This window comes from Gopherus evgoodei, chromosome 4 (genome assembly GCF_007399415.2).
Source record: "Gopherus evgoodei ecotype Sinaloan lineage chromosome 4, rGopEvg1_v1.p, whole genome shotgun sequence".
Lineage (NCBI taxonomy): Eukaryota > Metazoa > Chordata > Testudines > Testudinidae > Gopherus > Gopherus evgoodei.
In genome coordinates, this window is record NC_044325.1 from 137643756 (window position 1) to 137665274 (window position 21519).

The following is a 21519-nucleotide window of genomic DNA, read 5'->3' on the forward strand; positions in this document are numbered from 1 at the left end:
GCTCACCCTGCCCCACCTTCTCCCCAAGCACACCTTGGCTTCACTTCTCCTGCCTCCCAGGCTTGCGGCTCCATTCAGCTTAGGCGCCGCAAGCCTAGGAGGCGAGAGAAGTGAAGCAGCCACAGTGTGCTCGGGGAGGAGGCGGGGCAGGGGTGAACTGCTTCACTTCTCCCACCTCCAGGCTGGCAGCGCCAATCAGCTTACGCGCCGCCAGCCTGGAAGGCAGGAGAAGTGAAGCAGCCACGGCGTGCTCGGGGTGCACATGCGCAGAGCAGGGGTGAGCTGGGGCAGGGGGGGTGCCTCAGGGGAGAGGGTGGGGAGCTGCCACAAGGGGGGCACCTCAGGGCAGAGGGGGGGAGCTGCCGTGGGGGGAACACTTCAGAGCAGGGAAGTGGGGGGCGGGGGAGGGCGCAAGGTGGAAGTTTTGCCTAGGGCGCGAAACATCCTTGCACCAGCCCTGGCCAAGGGCCAGGGAAGGCCTTGCTGTTATGTACACAAGCTGAGAAACCAGGCGGTTGCAATACCACACGGAGCCAGCAGGGAGAGACCAAAAAACAAGTTCTAACTTCCCAACTCCCTCGCTGTCAACTCCAGCATTTGCTAGCCCTGAGGAATGTTTGGCAGGACCCAGGAGCTTGCTAACGCAGCCCCTCCAGCATCTGCTGTGGGGGAAGGAATTTTATAGCCTCATTAAAGCAAGGGCCACATGCTCACAGGGCGATAAGAACACAGGTCCACTGCTGGCTTGCAGCAGAGATCAGCCAAGGAGCCTCTTCAGAAGCAAGGCCGGTGGTCCCGGAGTTTTGCTATGTGAAACGCAGTGAGGGAGAAGAACAGAGCTATGTTGCTGTGCAGCTGGGAAAGGCACTTGCCCTGCGGAGCTCAACTCCTGCATGACGTAGGACACCTCCCCCCCCCCCCCCCCCCGGCAGCTCCTGCCTCTCCCAGGACAGAGCCTCTGCCCTTTCTGTTACTGTCTGTCGTTCCACTTCCCCACAATCATGATCCATTAACACCACAGACCCACAGAGTTAAGCCAAGATCAGATGCCCAGGCTATCAGGAACTCAGTGAGTTTCAGTTTTAGTTCTCCAGGGTATCAGAGAAGGGCCCAAAGCCTGGCTCTGATGCCTTTGCAATGGACAGTGTCTATTGCATGCACTCCGTACCTTGCAGCCCTCGCATGCATGCACTCCGTAATGAAATCCTGATGCTATATCCCCACAGACCCTGCATTCCACATTTAGACTTGCAGCAGATGTCTCCTCGCAGCCCATCTGGAGTTGGTCTGACAGGGATGGAGAAGAGCTCTGGGAGAGGTCTAAAGGGATACAAAGAGGAAACGGAAAAAGGTGTTTCTAGGCTGAAGCAGGTTGCATGTGGGCATTTAACAGTCCTACAGAAGAGTGATCGAACAGAGAAGATCGCACCTCTTCTCCAGGTCATCAGAAGCCAGGACAGAAGCACTCTACGGGTCAAGCTACTGGCTTCTGCACATTATTGATGGGAAACAAGAGTTTTCATATTGTAACAATTTCATTTATTTACATTGTTTTCTTCATTTTGGCATTTGGATTCAGGCTGGACAATGAACCCCAATGGGTAAATTCCATATTCCCAGTTCTTAGGCAGTAGCCCAATGCTGTTGTGCTGGGCTCCTCAGGACTGCAGGGGAAAGATTTAAGCAACAACAAAATATTTGCTTCACAGCAAGCTTTCCCTCCTGCCACTAAAACCCACATACTAAATTCTGGGCCTAAAATTACTTGAGTGTCCCTTTAATTTTTGTCTTCTGACTCTCAGTGAATGGCTGAGCAGAGCGAATCACCTTCCTTTTAGTGAAATGATTAAGGCTTTCAGGAGCTTGGCTGCCAATGAATCAGTTCAGAAGAAAAGATTAAAACAAGCCAGACTCCATTCACACGCAAGTCCCTGTGCAGCTCAGCACATAGGAACAGACCAGTGTCCGGAACATCTGGCAGGAGCCAACAGCTGCTGCTTCAGAGGGAGGCAAGCTTCCTGCAGCACTTCATTCACATCACTGTCCATGGGGCAGAAAATTCCTTTCTTACTTGAGACAAGCTGTGGCACAGGGCAAGATTCCTCTCACTAAGCTAAAAATTCTATTCTTAGTTATACAAACATCTAGTCACTTTCTGCCTCTTTGAGCGCTCTCGGCTGAAAGCCTGGAGCTATGGAACTTACTCCTGACAGGGCTGTACCACTCTGGCTCCCCTGCACGCTGCAAGATTGGTTTCTTTATGCAGGCATTTTCCTTTGGAAAAATGGTTTCCATCCTGTTAAGCCAGCATCCATTGTTCATTGGATACACCTGCTTGATGCCCAGCTGCACCCTTCCCACTTACCTGTATAGCTGCTAGAAGGCAGCGAACAATCTGGTCCTCCACTTGGATCTGAGGTTTCACCTGCTGCTATCACTGCCTCTTCCTTTTCCTCCGTCTTGACTTCAAGTACTTCCTTCTGTAGCTGTTCCATAACTGATCACCCCTCAGTGCCAAGACTGCAGCCCCTGTCATAGCTCTGGCATCATCCGCGTCTGTCCGGAGATGGACCCCTACCAGGCTGTTCCTGCTAGCCTATGGGAAAGATGGGGAAATAGAGGTTATCAGCAGCTTTTGTACTGGGCTTGTACACCACTGCCACTTTATCACACAGCAGCTGAGAAGGAGAGAGAGGGACAATAACCCTGCTAGTCCCACTCTGGCTTCTATGTCTATCCAGAAAAGGAAGCAAGGCTTTTGGCAGGTTATTGCTGTGGCCAAGACACCTACTTCCTCCTTCGAAAGATGCTTCTCTCTCTTTCTCCATACCCTGATTTTTACCAGCTTCCAGTACAAACAGTCCATTTTCATGTAGTTCATTCAGAAAGCGCTGATTTTTTCCACTCTAAAATCCACACAAAGTCATCTAGGTCAGTCCCCATTTAGAGCCCAATAGATGCAAGGATCCAGACTGCATGCTGACCCAGAGGTAACTCACACTGCAACACAGCAGAGGGGACCGGAGTCCAAGATGCTGGCCCCGTCCCTCCATTTGCAGAACTGCAGGTACAAGGAATGTCCCACTATAATTCAGAGTCGGAGGGTCTGATGTCACAAGGAAGCTACCACTGTTGGTGGCTAAGGAGCTGTAGCTAATCACTTTCCATTGGAAAAACGATAGTGTGATGAGGGTGAAAGAAGAAAGGGGAAAGTAAACCAGAATCCTTCAGGGTAATTATACATTTGTTGGTCTGTACATCTGTCCAAATCAGGCACGAGAATAGGCCAGAGCAATCCACGTTTCTGCAGAATCCTATCCAAAGCTGGAGGGCAGAAGCTGGGCATATCATCACGTTGGGTCTTTCCAGAACAACATTGTGGAAGCCGGGGACAGAGAGCAGCCAAGATGGAGGAATTACACCGGAGCTACTGCCTAGTTTGTTAATATTTACAGGCAGGTGCAAACACAGATGAGGCCGGAGGAAAATAGGAAGGCGTACAATAGGTCACCACTACTCTGGATTATATTGCACTTTCCTTCCAAGGCTCTCAAAACACTTCACAGGGGAAGGCCAGGCTCACAAATCCCATTTAACAGAGACTGAAACTGAGGCATGGAGAAATGCAGCGACTTGCCCAGGGAGCTTATGGCAGGGCTGGGAATTCCATGCCCTGTCCACTGAACCACAAGGTCTGTCTGAACATATTATATTCCACTCATTAGGCCTGATCCTTCCACACCCACTAAACTGACAGCTTTAATGATGTTACTAGGAGAGGAACAGGGAAACAAATGTTGCGTCCCATGCAACAGACACTGCCAGACAAAGGCTGAATGCAATAGCACTAAACCTAGTGGCTGGCTAGATACTGCAGGTCTCTCTGCTGACTACTTGCTAGGGTGACAGCCTCCTGTGGGCCTCTGGGATCACACTGGTTTCAATCATGCTGCAAGAAGTTACAGCATTGCTATGGCTGCATGTTTCTTTTTATTCCTTTATGTTGTAACTAGCCCCCCTTGCTCTGCCAAAAATCAGTCATTTAAATAGTTTCCTATTGCTCCATGCAGCTGCCGAGCCGCACTCCACCACAAAGTCTAATAGCGACAAAATCTGCTGTACAGTCCAGCTAGTGTCTTAATCGCGGTCTTCCTTTGGGAGGATTAGCAAACTAGCCTCTTGCCTCCCCTTCCCTCTGACGCCACCATCTCCTCCCCAAGACACTCTGGGGAAAGGGCTAAGATTTCCTTTAGTCACATGAATCTCAGTCACAAAAGTTATACAAAGAGTAAGTCAGGTACCTCTTCCATCACCAGCCCAGTAGCTAAGGTGTGGATACTTTGCCCCCTTGGCTAGGCAGGTTTTTAACAGCTGTGCACAAACACCACTCCCCATCTCTTGTCAAGTGCTAGATTTCAAAGTCAAAACCGACTTGAGCCCTGACGGTTCAGGACATAGGCTCCATATCCCAAACGCATTCACCCTCCAGCCCAGGTCAGCATTGACAGGGTATGTCTACGTTGCAATCAAAGCTTCATGCAAGGGCCATGGCTAGCCAGGGACAACTGACTTGGGCTGTGGGGCTGGAGCTCGGGCTTGGAGACCCAATGAGGGGGCAGGGTCCCAGAGCCCGGGCTCTAGCCTGAGCGGCTACACAGTGAGTAAATGGACCCACATTCAGAGACTCAGCATCACCGGTTTCTTATTGCAGCATAGGCGCACCCACAGAGGCCTGGTCTACCTGAAAAGTTGCACCGTTCAACTAAGGTGTCCTTTTCAAACCGCCTGTGTTACACTGGTGCGACTCAGGATGTAGGCTCTCCCAAGTCAATCAAAACCTTACCTCAGATTGGCCTGAATGGGTAACTTTACATGCATAAGTTAAACCATAGAACCATTTACATCCCTTAAAGTGTCCCCAGAGTGCTTCGCATCACTTGAACTACATTGGTTTTTAAACCCATTCAAGTTAAACCAGTGCTACTCTGGTGCACAGACAAGCCCTGAAAGTGGGCTGTCATCTGCTGGCAGCAGGGTGGCCTCCAGGAAGTGAGCTGGTGGATCTCAGCCCAGGTCCTAGACGGCCATACCACAAAGGCCCATCACTGGAATTGGCACTAATCAGCCCCCCTTGCCGAGAGCTTTGGCAGAGAAGCCTAGACAGACCATTGAGCCTGAACCTCCCCTTCCCTGCAGCGGTGACCCTCCCAGAGCAGAATTAGACACACTGGCAGGGCAGTAGAAGCAAAACTTGCCCTGACACTGCCTATGCTGTATATGGTCCATGCTGTCATTGCCTTGGGCATATTATTCATTTAGAGGAAGGAAACAAGACAGTCCTGTCCTCACCCTCCTTCTGCTAGTCCTCTTAGCTCACCGCATCCCACATGCCTGGGAGATGTGCCTATGTCCATGAACACTACCCTTCTTCCACTGCTGGAGCACTTAGATTGCATCCCAGTCCTTTTATTTACATGGGAGCTTGCAGCACAGGGCAGGTCACAGCTCACGTGCAAGGAGAAAGTTCTGCGAGACAGAGAAAGCCCAAAATGGTGTTGAGAGATCACAAGTCAAACTAGAGCATGAAGGCAAATGCACATCAAGCTCTATGTCCGAATCACGTAGAGAGCCAGCACTTGGAGCACAAGTCCCAGACCCCACAGAGCCTGTTCAGTGAGAGTTCCCCATATCTATGAATTGCAAGACACTGAAGGCAGGAGAGCTTTGATTGCAAAGTCTGAACTCTCCCTCCCCAGGGATTTAGTACTATGCACTGACACATTTCAAGCGTCTGGGCAAGGTACATTCCAGGCTCCTGGTGAGCATAACTACCCTGTTTTCGTTTCCAGTGGAGCCAGGCAGAGAGGCAGAATACTGTACAGTCTTAAACAAGTGCAGAGAGCTCCCTTTCAGTGCCTCCTCAAGAATACTGAGGGATCATTCACATGCGGTGTTATTGTTGGCACACCCGCCTGGTAGGATGTGGTACACGCGGAGGGAAAACTATTCACTGTAGTGTGTGTGTGTAAGGAGCTGAATTGTTGTTGTTTTTTTTAATACCTATCTCTCTCTCTCTCCACACGCATTATATATGTGTGTGTGTGTGTGTGTGTATCATATATATATATATATATATATATATATTATATATATATACACACACACACACACACACACACCCCTCCCCCCAAAATCTATTCAATAAATGAATGCACAAGCTTCAGGAAAATCCTGTTGCCTGGAACATCTGGTGAGGGACTGGGAGGAAAAGTCTGTGTAGGAGAAGCAAATAGTCTACAGTGGAACCCCCACCCAAGCACATTGTTCAGCCTCTGATTAGCTACCTTTTGTCTCTGGGATCCATATGGGAGGGCAAGCATAGAGGACTTATTTTAAACCGAGTGTCTATGTAGTTCCCATTAGCTTCATCATCTTCACAGTACGCTGCCATTGGAATAACACTGCCACATTCCTCCAGATGGATTTTAGGCGTGCAGTAATTCACACCTTCTGGCAGGCTGTAAAATAATATTGTACGTGACTGACAGCTGGCTGCTCTGGGTAGGCATTGCCTAGACTCTGAATCAGGGACAGCATCGTCTTCACCCATTGCTTTAAGTGGGCCAGTTTTGCCTAGAGCAACATAGGCCAGGCTCATTTTCTGGAGGTTTCGGGGGGTGAATGTTAGGATAGTGAAAGGGGTTGAACTGACAAGCCTGAAGTCCACTATTTAACCACAGCACAGGAAACGCAGAGAGAACGATATTACAAGCTTCACCCCACATTGCTTCTCTACAGGACTTTGCATCTGGGAGGGACACCATCTCTTTAGGTTTGAAGATAGATCAGTCTCCACAGCCCATGCTGTTCTTGGTCTCTCTGCCGCCAATTAATGCCAGTTGCAATGGCAGCTTTTGTAAGATGGACCCAGCCCCTGAGACCCATGAAACCATTTTCATAAAGGCCACGGATGAGCTGAGAATAATTTTTGGTCATTATCAGTCAGGGCTGGATATGAACGCCCAGTGTAGAGGTGAAACGTATGGGGAAGTTGTAAATTATTCCCAGTAATGTGCTTAGTGATCTAAGACAACCTGGTTTCTAGGCCCCGCTCTGCCAATAACCTGCTGTGTGACCTTGGGATGTCACTTCTCTTCTCTATGCCTCATGTCCTCAATCTGTAAAATGGGTCCAACGTTCCTGCCCCACCCCCTGAAGAGTGCTTTGACATTCATATAGACTGAAAATGCCTATATGAGTGTTATGTAATATTATGGTATTATTATAGCCCATCAGCAAAAGCCAGGAGCTCTTTAACCTAATCAATGGAAGTGCCCCAGAATTATTTATACTCCTGTATTTTCTCGTCATCCTTTCCCTGCATTCTAAACAATTACCGAGGGAGATAAAAATAGAGATTAATTTCTTACTGGAAGGAGGATGCACTTATGAACCTCAGCAATTTCACTGGCTGAAAGTAAAGCCAAACAGCATCCAAAGGAAAGCTAACGCGGTAAGTAGGAAAGCAGCTGTTAACAGAGAAGCAATCAATACAGAGTGACGGACGTGGAGGGGAGCAGGGGCACAAAGATAGAGAGAGCTGTGAAACGTTTTGAATGATCGGCGCACAGAGCACAACAACATAGAAAAACCGACTTCTACATCGCTGTGCGGTTAGTGGGGGACTGGCTGTTTGGTGGCCTCTACGAAATGAACTGGTGAGGCTCAGGCTAGTGATAGTGGTTGGCCTACTGGTTGGGATGCTACCCGGGGACTCCGGGAACCCTGGTTTAATTCTCTGCTCCACCACAGACTCTCTTTGTGACCTTGGGCAAGTCCCTCTTAGGGTATACATCTACACTGCAACAACACACCTGTGGCTCGCCAATGTCAGCTGACTCAGGCTGACCCTCCCCCATGGTGGGGTTCCAGGGCTCAAGCTCCAACCTAAACATCTACGCTGCAATTTTATACCTCTGCAGCCGGAGTCCAAGTCAGCTGACATTGGCCAGCCCTGGGTGTTTTGCTGCAGTGTAGACATACCCTGAGTGTCTTTGTGCCTCAGTTCCCCATCTGTACAACAGGGATAATAGCACTGCCCTGCCTCACAGGGGTGTGATGAGGATAAAGAAAGACTTGGATTACATAGTTCCCAGGGGATTGTGTCGACATCACACAGCTTAGATGGCTAACTAACCATCAAGATGCTGAGGTCCCCTTTCATCTCTAGAGATGGTGCAACAAAAACCAGAGGTCATGTGTTAGCGTGGGCAGCTTGCTGTGCCGCTGCCTATACTGTACCTGTCCCATGGTCAGAGTGCCATCAGTGGGATACATTCCCACTAAGTAGAAGCCACAGCATCCAATCCGTTAAGGAAGAGGTTGCTTCATTAAAATATTTAAGCGTGTTCGTCACAAGTGACTTAAGAAACAAACGTGACGATGCTTCAAAAGCTGCCTCTACACTGCACAGGTGCCCAGAGCTTGCCCTGCTCAGACGATTCACATTCGGTATGTGTTGTTGATTACACAGGGCCTAATCTTAATAATCTTTTACTCCTTCCATGGAATAACCTCTCAAGGGAGGGGGTAAAATCCACAGAGTTTCACTTATTTGAGCAACGGAAAACTTGAGGTAAATTCTTTGGAGCAGGGACAGTCATTTTCTACGTTTGTACAGCCCCTAACATAATGGGGCCCCAATCCCAATCAAGGTCCCTAAGCACTACTACACAAACCACAAATCTCCTTTCAATTGCCTCTCCATCCAGCTTTAAAGAATCACAGCCCAATTTTTTCCTAGATGCAGGTACCTTACGTAGAACACCCAAATAAGTCACCTGGTTTTCAGAGATGCTGAGCAGCCATGAGTCCCAGTGCAGGTGCTTGGCATCTCTGAAGACTCAGGTCACTTTTATTTAGGTACCTACATACAGATTTAGATGCCTAACTTTAGGCACTCAAGTTTGAAAGGTTCAGACACAAGGTTTGAAGTTCCATGCAAAAAATGCCAAAGTCTGCTTAAATTAATTGAGAAAAGTAGCAAGCTTCTCGATTTCTCAGAGCACTGGAATCTTCCACCGCACACCGAAAGTTAATTTGCAGCCTTAATACCCAGCAAGCTGATGACAATTGTTTCCATCCCCAAAGATGTTTTCTGTAGACGGTCCCATGGCAGTAGGACAATCAGAATGAAGTCCTAATCCACAATCCCTTCAAAGCACAAAGGATGGTATTGGCTGATAGGACTGTTGGTTTAGGATTACAAAGATTATAAACAAATAAAATCTAGTTACTCCCCCACATCTTCCAGATTCTTTCCAGCACAAGTTACTCTCTCCAAGAACTGCAGTTTAGGTTCAGGCTTTGAGGAAGTTTTACCTGGCTTCAGTGCAACACAGAAACCGGACCTCTCTTCCGCTTCCCTGCCTGGATAGAGACGAGTGCCACATCAACAGCTCACTTCTGCAACACTGATACTTTATCATGCTTTTCACCGCCCAGGCTAAGTAGGGAACCTGTAACAGGCTGGTCATCCCCTGACCAGATCCCTTGAGTTTGTTTATTCCCAGGGGGAAGGATTAAAGCCAGGGAGAAAGTTACATACAAGGGACACCCAGTCAAGCTAGTGTCTGTCTAGCTTCTGAGCACGCAGAGCACAACCGGAAAGAACTTGGGGGTGAGAGTGTAGAACCAATGTGAATGAAATTGTTTTTAGTTAGTCACTGTACCATTGTAACTTCTGTTCACCATTTCATTACACTTGCCATTTTGCCTACATTGTAACTTCTGTGCAATATTGTAACTCAAAACCCATTTTAAAATGCTGACTCCATTTTGTAGAAGGCTTGTGCTGCAGCCCCCATTTTTGCAAGCCATACTGTAATTTTATTAGTCTAGTTAAGATGTGTGAATGAGGTATGCATGGGTGATAGAATCAACCTCCAGCACCAGCCCGTCCTGATGAGATAAAGTTCAAATACCAGCGGCTGAAGAACTAGACAACAGCCCTAACTCAAGCAAGAAGCATCCACCCTAAAAAGAAACAACAGAAGGAAGATCAAAGCCAGGTCCCAGGCTGACAGTCACGCCTGCAATTGACGGGTGATCAACCAGAGGCGGCGTGACACAGAGAGACCTAGGAACTTTGAATCCAAACTAAACTCCTATAAAAAAGGAAGGGTGAGATGAGAGACTTTGGGTAACGTTCTGCTATCAACGTCAAGGAGCATCGGTGCGCGCCCGACAGAGACCCGGCTCCTCCTCGTGCTCAGCTTTCCTGGCCAGTTAGCTGCCACGAGCTCCGATCCCAAGCTGCGAACTCAAACTGCAATCAGGACTGGTAACTATCCAGCAGCTGCACAACATTTTGGTGTGTGTGTGTGTGTGAGTGTATGTGTATAAGCATTAAGGTATTTGCTAATAGTTATGAATTAATAATAAATGTGGCATCTTTGTCTTAACCCCTAAAACGATCCTGTGTATGTTTGTGGGACAACAAGAGGTAACAAGGGCGGGGCCCTAATATGCTCCCATTGCAGTATCACGACCAGCAGATGGGGATTCTAGGCCTGGGAGGTGGGTATGGCACAGTCGGGGGAAGATCCCCCTCCATGAGAACAAACCCATTTTACATAAACAACTAAACAAGGGCACGGTACTAAAATGGGGGGCGGGGGTTATGAGAAGGTCACAGACTCCTTCTTAATCTTCCCTGAGCCTCTCTGGGAAATCAGACTCCTCTTAAAGCTGTTTCTTAGCCTGTGGGATGAGTTGGGGGGGGCACAAACCCACAGTTAAAATAGCAAAGGGTGAAAAAGTCACATGACTCCTGATCTGCCACGCCTCTTCCCCCCCCACCCCACAAATTCAAATATGCTCCTGTAGCTGTAGTTGAAGCAGCACGTGGATTCTCAAAAGCCACCCACCCTCTCTCCTGTTTTCACAGCAGCCCCTGAAGCAGTCAGCTACAGGAGCACCTCCTATTTGTACAAGGCTGCGGGCTCAAGTACAAGCCTGCTGATCCACGGGTCTCTCCTGAGCTCTTGCTGCTCTCAACTAAGCTGCAACAGCGCATGCAAACTCACCCATGGACCCCCCTATGACACTGCAAACAGTACAGGGCACGGAGAGGGAGGCACAAGACAAAAGGGTAAACCAGGGGGCAAACCGAGGAAACAAACAAACATAGGAACAGGGAACAGAGCCAGGTAACGGGAGAGTAAATGTGCAGAAAGACAGCCTGATGCAGCTGTGCCCACGGCATGGAACGCAGACGCTGATGCACAGCTGGCCACCCATCAAAGGGGGGCTCCACCTCCAAAGAGTAATAAGCTATTCAGAAAGGTCTGAGGGGGCTCCAACGTAGAGGAAGCAGTTTCCAATACCCAGAGTGAAATCCTGACCCTGCTGTAGTGAATGGCAAAACTGTCATTGACTTGAAACTGGATTAAGCTCTCACCTCGGTAGTTAGTAATTGCAGCTCACAAACGTGGGCTTAAGGCTAGTCCCAGTTCACTAGCATCCAGATCTTGTGGCTAGGTTCACAGGAGCTGGAAGTTCAATGAGGAAGTGCCCATGTCACTTGTGTCCTAGCGTAGGAGGAAGAATTGAGTGACGTCCAAGTTTCTTTCCAACAGTAAACCAATAAATAAGCTGCAAGTCATCATGAGAAAGGTACATGCATACAGGCACGTACATATAAAGTGTTGGAAGCCAGAGGGTCGACGGACATAGCAATGGGGGCAAGGAAGGGCTACTAATAATGACAACGTCATCTGAAAATTTAAAAGACAATTAATGACTCAGGTCCTCCCAATACCGTTTTGTTGCTGATGAACTCGACCAACGGGCAATTTCTCTGCACTCACTGAGGCAGACCCCAACACAAACAAGTTTCCATCCAGGAGGGTAAGCCTAAAGGTGTGTGCATTTATTTTAAATTCAGACATTTACAGAATGCATACCTAAGTTAGATGCAATGCCTGGCAAGTCACCCTGTTACTGCTTTTCATGTCAGAGCCAAGTCCCTCCTTATCCCCATTCCCCACAGATGTGGGGCTCCAGTCACAGCCCGGTGACAACGTCAGACCCCAACCTCCTCCTGCAGGGTAGCAGAGCCAGCAGGAAAGCTCCCCTTCTCCAGCAGAGATTTCCTTCCATGACACTAAGGAGCAACCCAGGAGTTATATGATGAATCCATGTTTAAAATGGAAGCCAACCAGTGCTGGGCACTTTTGTTTATCTGAATCAAACAAAACCCATTAGCAAGATCCCACACAGAGTCATAAAGAGCTCATGTGTACTTAGATGTAAGCTCTCTGGGGGCAGAGGCCACCTCTGTCTGCACACAACCAAGCACAGTGGGGCCTTGGTCCAGGACTGGGGCTTTGAGGTGCTAGGATAAGACAATAACGACACACGTAGTGTGTGCCATTTGGTTTTTCTGAAACGTCTATAAGACAGCTGTTTCTGCAACACATGGCACGTACTGAGTCCATAATGGCGTGTGGTGGAATAAAAAGGGTTTGGCTGGCACTCGTTAATGATGATTTGAAGTCCACTGAATAAGGTGCCTATCCCAGGCTGATAAAACCTTTACACCATGCTAACATGTCCTGCCTCTCTGCACACAGAGTTGTAAAATCCAAATAAACAAACTCCCTTAAGCTAACAGGGTGACTCAGGACACGTAACTAAGGTGCAAACACAAAACTGCTGTATGTTGGCTTTCAGTCCTGAAAGCCCAGAACACCACCTTCATTATCTAATGAATTCTCAACAGAGTCTAGCATGTGTCACCCCTTTCACCTGCTTGGAAGTCACTGGCATGCAAGCTGCACATTGCAACAGAGGGCACTTAAGTAGCAGTCACTAGAACTGTTCCTTCCATCAGCATTTCTATTATACAGCCCTCTCTAGAGACGAAGCTTACTTGGCATGTCAAGTTTTCAGTCTTTAAAAGAATCTGTTGGGACATTTTAAGTTGTAAGAGCCAAGTTATTCTAGTTTTGGGTGTTTTCTCTTGCTCATAACACCACTGATATTTAAAAAGACGGACTGGACATGACAAGTGGCTGAAAATCTGCAGTGAACTTTGTTGTACATCAAGCACAAACATTGTAAACTGCTGACATCTCCACCCTACCAATGGCAGCATAACATACTAGGAGGTTGCTGGCGTCTCCCCCCATCCAAATGTAGCCCATCAAGAAAAATAATTCTTTACATTCATATGGTGTTTTTTCTTGAGGGAATCTCAAAGCAATTTACAAACATTACGGAGGTGAGTTTCACCAGACCTCTGGGAAGTAGGTCAGCGTTATCCCATCTGATAGATGGGCAGATCGGTGCACAGGAGGGTTAATGGTCTATTGTTCAGAGGCCCCAAGCATGGATAACTCTCACTGCTTTCAATGAGCACCACGGGGGCTCAGTGCCTTTCCAAAGAAATCCCTGCACGTGACTTGCGCAAGTCTGAGTAAGTTGGCAGAGTTAGAACTCAGGAAATTCCCAACTCCCTGCTCCAAGCTCTTTCTGGAGTTTACACCATGCACTAACAGCTGATATTTGAGCCCCAGCCCGCAACGCTCAGTCACCTGTTCCAATTTCCAGACAACACCGTCTCTGCAGAAATCCAACTATGTGCACAAGAGAGATTTGTGCCAGAAATCTCCACACTCGTCTCCCTTTAATGTTACTGTAAAAAGGAAAAAAAAAAAAAACAAATCCCAAAAACATGCAGCATTTGTCACATGCTCAGCTAATGAAGAGAATCAGTAGCAGAGCTCTCACTCTGCCCGTAACTCGCTACATTTATGCCCAGATGTCGAAGGGGTTTCAGAAGAGCACGAGAGTTTGTGTTCGAATCTGTTCCTCTGCAGACGGCGAACACCAGTGCAATCTGCCAAGAGCGCATACAGACTGGGGAGGGGTCAAAGAAACTGCAAAGTCACTTCTCCATCCACAAGTGCACTCAAGTTCTTTGACCTTCTCCCCAGTACAGCTTTATGATATGTTTATATTGGTTGTCGTGAAGCACGAGCCCAGACAGGAAGAAGCAGGAAGCTGCCTACATTGCAATGATCATGTTACTGTCAATTGTTAAGACACATTTGATGATGGGGCATGGGAAGCTTTCCTCACTCATTCAGAGCAGATACTCCCCAGAATGAGTCACAGACCTGATGTATGTTTTGCTTTATTTTATTTAAATTTCACCCACTTCCTGAAAGACTTTGAAAAGTTGTGAAACACACTGGACCCTCTCCTCCTTCACAGTGGTACTGACATGGGCACCAAGGCCCTGACACTGCATTTCCCTCTAGGCTGAGAGAAGCTAGTGGACAGCTTCCTGAAAGGGCTCTCTGCCCTTGAATGAGTTTTCTGGGCTGGCAGGAGGAGAGAGAAGACTTCTTGGACCCACGATCCCAGACACGAGAAACACATTCCACTGCACTGCTTGCCAGAAATTACTTTTTTGCCTTGTGGTTAGAAGAGCCTTGGCAGTCCAAGCATTCCCTCGGTACAGCCAAGGCTAGAAGTCCCCACTGCAATTGTGAAATCATAATAAATTAACCCTAGGGAGGGGTAATGTAGGAGTATAAAGTACTGTGAGAACCTGAGACGGCGGTTACTAGAAAAGTCTAATATTTCCCCTCGTCCATCTCTAAACACTTTCCAGTCAATAACAAACCGAGCTTCACAACACCCCTGTTACAAAGAGTGGTATCAGAGGGGCATTGTGGGCGAATGAAGCAAGCAAAAAGTGAGAAATCCAGCACTTCCAAATCCTTATCCAACTTCTTGGTGCAGGGCTCAAAAGCAAGTCACTTCACTTCACTTGTGTGTGTGTGAAGAGTGAGGATAACGCTGCTCCGCTGCAGAGAGGTGAGGGTTAGTTAATAGTGGCACAGTTTTGAAAGTGCAAGGGGGTAAATCATATCCAAATCGTTGTAGACAGCAACGCCAGCAACACAGTCTCCTCCCTCTTTATAAACACAGAGTAGTGTTTCTTGGGCCACTGTTAGCAGTTATACAGTTTCAATAGTAGCCTCGCTGCTTCTTGTATTTGTGCTTGACAACATTGCTCACAATGAGGAGCGTGACCACATGAGCAGTCAGCGCGAAAGGGGTGGGAGGGAAAGTTTGGGCAGTTCTGTCTTGGTGGAATAGAGAATGAATATCCAGAATAAGAGAGGCATTGCCAAGGAGAGGCATTTGACTAGAACAGCGGTTCTCAACTGGGGACCCACGGCCCATTCAAGGGGGCCACAGGGCCCCGCGACTGAAATCTTAATCTCCGGCGCCCCCCACAGGGCTGAAGCCCCAAGACCTGGTATGCCTTGTGGGGCAGAAGTCCTGAGCCCATGGGCAGTGTCGGGGACATGGAGGGCATCCCTCCCCTCCTGTCTCATCATCAAAATGCCAGCGCAAGATCATGGCAGTCCCAGGGACAGTTCCACCCCGCCATCTCCTCTCCCGTCCCCTGGCCAGATCGGAGGTTGAAGCAGGAACTGGGCAGCACGGGGAAGCTGTTGCTCTGGCTGGTGTCATGGAGCAGACAGCAGCAGTGTGCCCTCTTCTCCTGCTAGTGCCTAAGGTTAAAGCTGCTCCTCAGCTCCCGGCCCCCTGTGCTCCCGCAGAGGCAACCGGTAAGAATCCCTTTGGGTTGGGAGATCCAGCTCTGTGGCTGGCAGGCCCCTCTGGGAACAGGGACCGCAGGGGAATCCTCCCAGCGCACAGCCCTTAATAACCCTCTCCCTACACTCTGAGCTACCCCCGTGACTGCACACAGCCCCTAACTACCCCCTCCCTGCGCCCTAAGCTGTTTTCAAACTCTCTGAGCTAAGCACCTTTGAGTTATAGTTTTTGGTTGCGCGCCTCCTCTCCTCCCCGCCCCAACACAGAGACTGGGTGGCCTGCTGAGGTGAGCCGGGGTGGAGGTGGCACTCCCTCCCTGGACCCCGCCACCCACTGGCCCCTGTCCTCACCCCCCCACACCAATAGAAGTCAAACTACGCCTATGTCCAAGGCCCCTACCCGAGGCCCCACTGGGCCCTGGAGTTTTTACAGCATGTTGAGGGGGGCCTCAGAGAGAAAAGGGTTGAGAACCCCTGGACTAGCGGCACCAAAGGTTCTTAACAGTGTTTGAAAATAAAAGAGAAATATCAATGTTGTAGAAGATCTTAATTAACTGTGCTGATGGCACAGTCCCCTAGTAATTCCATGGCATGGTCAGGCAGCTCCTGTCTAGTCAGAGGTGCTGGAACGCACAGGCAGCCAAGTGATCCAGCCGGTTGCACAGTCTCTCCAGTGCTTCCTATTCGTTCAACCAACTACAGCGCTAGCAGCGAGGCAGAGAACTTCTCTACAGCCTCTGCTGACAAACTGACGTACACCCCACACTGCGTATGACCAACAGTGTTAGTCAGCGAGTCAAAAAAAGCAACATGCCCTCCCCACTGGACTCGATGACGACTTAGGCAATATGGAACTGAGCTCACTGTCACAGGGCTAGCATCCCACAGAGCTCCCAGTGACAGCAGTTTTACAACACCCTCAAGAATAAGACATTCACAACTTTATATGTAGCACTTTGCAAATGTCAATGAGCCCTCCCCTCACTCCTAAGAAGGGGGAAAGTGGAGCATGATACAGAAACCTTCAGTGATTTGCCTCTAGAGGCTACAGAAGGTGTTAGTGAGAGCAATGGGATTAGAATTCACGGGTTCCTGGTTCCCAGCCCTCTGCTTAGACCACTAGACAAAGGCAAGCCTCTGCCTCTCCTTCACCTATCCACATAACCCCCCAGCCCCAATTATAATGATATTTCACATTTATGGTGTTTTTTACATATTTAAAGTGCTTTACAAATTTTAGCAGCCATACTTTAAGATATAGTCCTCTTTGAGAGGGCAACAATGAGACCTGTTGAGGACCATATGCGTGCCTCTTCCTAAAGTCTTAGAGAGGTGAAAGGAAGAGGGGGTGCTAAGGGGCTCCAGGAATACAACAAAACTGGTATTTTGAACCAAACAAACTTTCTGAAGTTCCTGCAGGCTCCTCATGTGTTAATCCGAGGCACTGGCATGCTTACAATCCTCTTGTCCTCACAGATCTGAATGGACCCCACGGAAGGATCTGGTTTCAAGACCAGTAATTATAGAACAAGACAGAGAGGCATTAGTAAGCAAAGCCGCAACATTTCTTGAGGCAAACAGGGGATTCAGAGCATGACGAGCGCAGGAAGTTGAATGGAAAAGCTGGGGAGTGAGGAGTGAAAGATTGCAATGCGAGGTACCACAGTTAGGGTCAGACTTAGAGCACTGCCCTCGCTAACTCATCCACAGCAAGTGCTGGGCAATAGCAATCACACACTGCATTTCCGAACCCTCTCATCCAAGGATCTCAAAGAGCCTCTTAAGTCTTAGCTCCACATTATCCCCATTTTGCAGATGGGGGTAACTGAGCTGCAGACAAGAGACTAAGCCAAAGCAGCAGAGCTGAGAATAGAACACACGAGGAGTCCTGACTCCCATTCTTCCTCTCTAAACACATGCGTCATCCTGAGGGGGTTGAGTACCGGCATTTCCCTAGGCCTGTAGATGGACAGCGACTCTCAGGATCAGGCCCCGTAACAGCTAAAAACTAGTTCACAAAGCCCAAGACAGTCACCATTTTAAGAGCTTTGAGACTGTATATTTTTGACCTTGCTGAACTGGTTCCATTAGTTACATGAGCAAACCAGGCAATTTTATCCACTCGCCAGCAAGTCCCAAAGGCATTTGCCCTAACAGTCACGATTGTTGTGTGGCCCAACAAAATCCTGTAAGGTAAGGCGACTTCTTTTCTCTTCCTCCATATATGCCCCTCCCTCATGGCCTCTGCTGCAGCAGCTAACCTAACAGTCCCCATTTTAGGTCCTAGGCACTCATTAACAAATGAGGAAATCAGACTGTAGATTTTATTGAGATTACACATCTCACCAAAAAAAGGCTGCTGATTTTGTAGATACTACCAAAATATTCTGTGCAGCAGCAGTTAAACCCCATTCTCAGGGTTTTGCTGACAGAGGCCATGTCTACATCTAAAATTTTGCAGCGCTGGTTGTTACAGCTGTATTAGTACAGCTGTATAGGGCCAGCGCTGCAGAGTGGCCACACTTACAGCAACCAGCACTGCAAGTGGTGTTAGATGTGGCCACACTGCAGCGCTGTTGGGCGGCTTCAAGGGGGGTTCCGGGAACGCGAGAGCAACCGGGAAAGGAGACCAGCTTCGCCGCGGTTTGCTCTTGCGTTCCCCGAACCACCCTGCAAACCGCAGGGAAGGAGACCTGCTTGCTCGGGGTTCCGGGAACGCGAGAGCAAACCGGGAAAGGAGACCAGCTTCGCCGCGGTTTGCTCTCGCGTTCCCCGAACCACCCTGCAAACCGCAGGGAAGGAGACCTGCTTGCTCGGGGTTCCGGGAACGAGAGAGCAAACCGGGAAAGGAGACCAGCTTCGCCGCGGTTTGCTCTCGCGTTCCCCGAACCACCCTGCAAACCGCAGGGAAGGAGACCTGCTTGCTCGGGGTTCCGGGAACGAGAGAGCAAACCGGGAAAGGAGACCAGCTTCGCCGCGGTTTGCTCTCGCGTTCCCCAAACCGCCCTGCAAACCGCAGGGAAGGAGACCTGCTTGCTCGGGGTTCCGGGAACGCGAGAGCAAGCCGGGGAAGGAGACCAGCTTGATTACCAGAGGCTTCCTCCTTCCACGGAGGTCAAGAAAAGCGCTGGTAAGTGTCTACATTGGATTACCAGCGCTGGATCACCAGCGCTGGATCCTCTACACCCGAGACAAAACGGGAGTATGGCCAGCGCTGCAAACAGGGAGTTGCAGCGCTGGTGATGCCCTGCAGATGTGTACACCTTCAAAGTTGCAGCGCTGTAACTCCCTCACCAGCGCTGCAACTTTCTGATGTAGACAAGCCCAGAGATTGATTATGCCTGTACTCAAAGAAAGATGATTTAGTGGGGCTAGGGAATGTACAGACTGAAATTGTTAGAACAAAACCACAGTGTTCATTTAGTCTCCATTCAAACCACAGGAGAGAAAAAGCACATTAATGTTTGCCATAAGGATATGGATATAGTCAATTAGAAAAATTTCCTGAGAGGGTTTTTAACTACTTTGTTATATGCACTAGTGTAAAACCTCTCTCAGGGAGCTTGAAGGTAAGGCAGTTTTCTTGCTGTCTCTCTCCAAACACTGTCTGGGGGAGTGGGATCTTCCCCTATTTTTAAACAGGGAAGTAGGTTTCGTTTGACCAGTTTCAGACTCTTCTGTTAACTTGTTCCTGCAAAAGCAGCTTTGGCAATCAGAACAGTCACATAACATCATTCTCACAGCTGTGTACATTCCTGACAGTTTGCATTTCTATGATACCTTCCAGAAGCACAGAGCACTTGGTAAAACCTCACACAACATCTCTGCAACTTAGGTATTATCCCCATTCTGGAGATGGGGAAATGGAGGCACAGAGCTGTTAAGTGCCCTGCCCAAGGTCATATAGTGATTCAGTGGCATGGCTCAGAGTTCAAGCCATCAGACAATAAATCTCCCTCAAAGACGCTAATGCCAACAAGGATATCAATTAATGCCAACTGTTCTGTCGGCATCTACTAGAAGGACAGTAAATCCACATACTCATTTGACTTGCATCACATGTCGGTCACCAGGTGGTAACAGCTTTCATGCTCTCACAACCTGAGCCAAATGCACACAACAGACAAGAGGCGAAAATCTCCACAAACCATCCCCATCACACCTAGAAAAAGCTTTGTTAACTTGGAGTTCCAGCATTGCCCTGGTCTCCTCAAGAACGTGAGAGTTGCCAAAACACAAACATTGGCAAGCGAGAACACGCAGAACTAAGGTGATACTTTCCACATAATACAGCCACCCCACTCAGTTATCACTACTCAGGAAACGTGACACACGGGCATAACACGGTATCTAGAGACACATTATGATACACGGCAGGCCTCTTGCCCTTCCCTTACTGTGCCACCAGCAATTAACTTCCAGACATCTGTTACTGGTACAGCATGTGGTTCAGTATCTTACTGACAAAACGATTTGGAGGGGGTTGGGAGATGCTGTACCTCAAGAACATGCCTGACCAAACCAGCCTCAAGTTCATCCCACAAACTGTTCTACAGGCCCTCAAGTGGCATACCACATTCCCAGCCACTTTTCATGCACCTGTAAGTTTTACGGCATTTTGAAAAGTGGTCTTGAAACTGACATGCTCTTCTAGCCTCCCCCATCTCTGCCTCACAATCTGTTTCGTGCTCTCAGCAGTGCTGCACAGACCCACATTACAATCAAGTCATTGAGGGAGGTGTATTTCATAGTCCCTTGACCCAAAGGCCCCAAATTTGCACCACTAACTCTACCCAGAATCCTGATGTGGCACAGGGATTTTCAAAGTAATCTACCAGTGCATTTTAGAACTTTTTTTTTTTTTTGGGGGGGGGGGGATAAATAAATAAAAAAATCAGCTCTTAAACAGACATCTTTGCTAATCCTTAACTCTGGAAGTCGTTACTACTCTTCCATGACTTAAAAGATTTAAACAGCTTATTGCAAGAAGGGCAAGTAATTTTTGAACATTTAATTTGTAGAAAAGCACACTGCTGCTAAGTACATTACAATGAATTGGCTGCATACCTAGCCAAGAATCCCTCCCACCTGCGGCATGAACTTTAGCAAGCTTGTCTCTGCTGTGACCTGGGTAGACAACAATCCAAATCACAAATCAAACCAAGCCCCTCACAGCTCTGCATTCAGAGCAAGGCAGAGTTTTACTGGCAGCAGAATGATCTCTCAGTCCTGAATGTGGGGACCTCCTCCTTCCTAATTTAAAGGATTTCACAGAGAAGCTAACTGCAGTTGGATCTACTGAGTAAAGGCCTCCACTTATCTCCTTTACTGCTAGTCACTTGGTTTCTAAGAAAGCAGATTTCCAATCCATAATTCAAAAGCCCATAGCACAACAGCTGTACTGTATAAACACAGCTTTGTCAACAAGAAATCCCAAGCAGCATCCTAGAAAAAGGATACCAGTGAACAGCGGTAAGCTATTTTGTATAACAATGGCTTTATGATCAAAGCCTCATACAGGATCATTACAAAATCCTTTCCACGTGCCATAAACATTTTTAGAGGCTCATGTCTTGAATACTTAAAAATACCCAGCAGAAACAGATGCACACGCTTTAGGAAAACTCACATTTTGTTTTACACGAGCAAACTGCAGCCCGTTCAGCTAAGTTACCATGATGTGTGCTGTGGCAGAAAGAAATCAAGCCTACACACAATGTTTTGGTTGCCATGTGACTGCATTGTACTTTGTGAGCCAACTCAAAAGCCTAGGGGGAAAAAAAACAACAGTTCTCAAAGCACATGTCCCATGATGTCCTAACAAACCTCATTTCATCTCCGCAGTTAACTCAGTTGTTTTTGTCTCATGTAAAGGAGG

The 21519-nt window shown here is 48.3% G+C and overlaps 1 protein-coding gene across 8 annotated transcripts in view; it reads right to left on the reverse strand.

Annotated features, from left to right (window-relative positions):
* PPARD (peroxisome proliferator activated receptor delta) overlaps positions 1–21519 on the reverse strand; it is a 51143-nt gene that overhangs the window by 18966 nt on the left and 10658 nt on the right. For 6 of the 8 annotated variants that reach the window (XR_004000230.1, XM_030561293.1, XM_030561287.1 and 3 more), the window contains 2 exons: positions 2366–2596; positions 1169–1320 (listed from right to left, as the gene is read on the reverse strand). Coding sequence is in view for 7 of the 8 variants with exons in the window: in XM_030561293.1 (XP_030417153.1) it covers positions 1169–1320; positions 2366–2495 (282 nt within the window). In the remaining variant the exon portion in view is untranslated. Of the gene's footprint in view, positions 1–1168; positions 1321–2365; positions 2597–6344; positions 6473–11461; positions 11557–21519 lie in introns of those variants that run through there. The other 2 variants (XM_030561291.1, XM_030561292.1) reach the window with 2 other exon arrangements.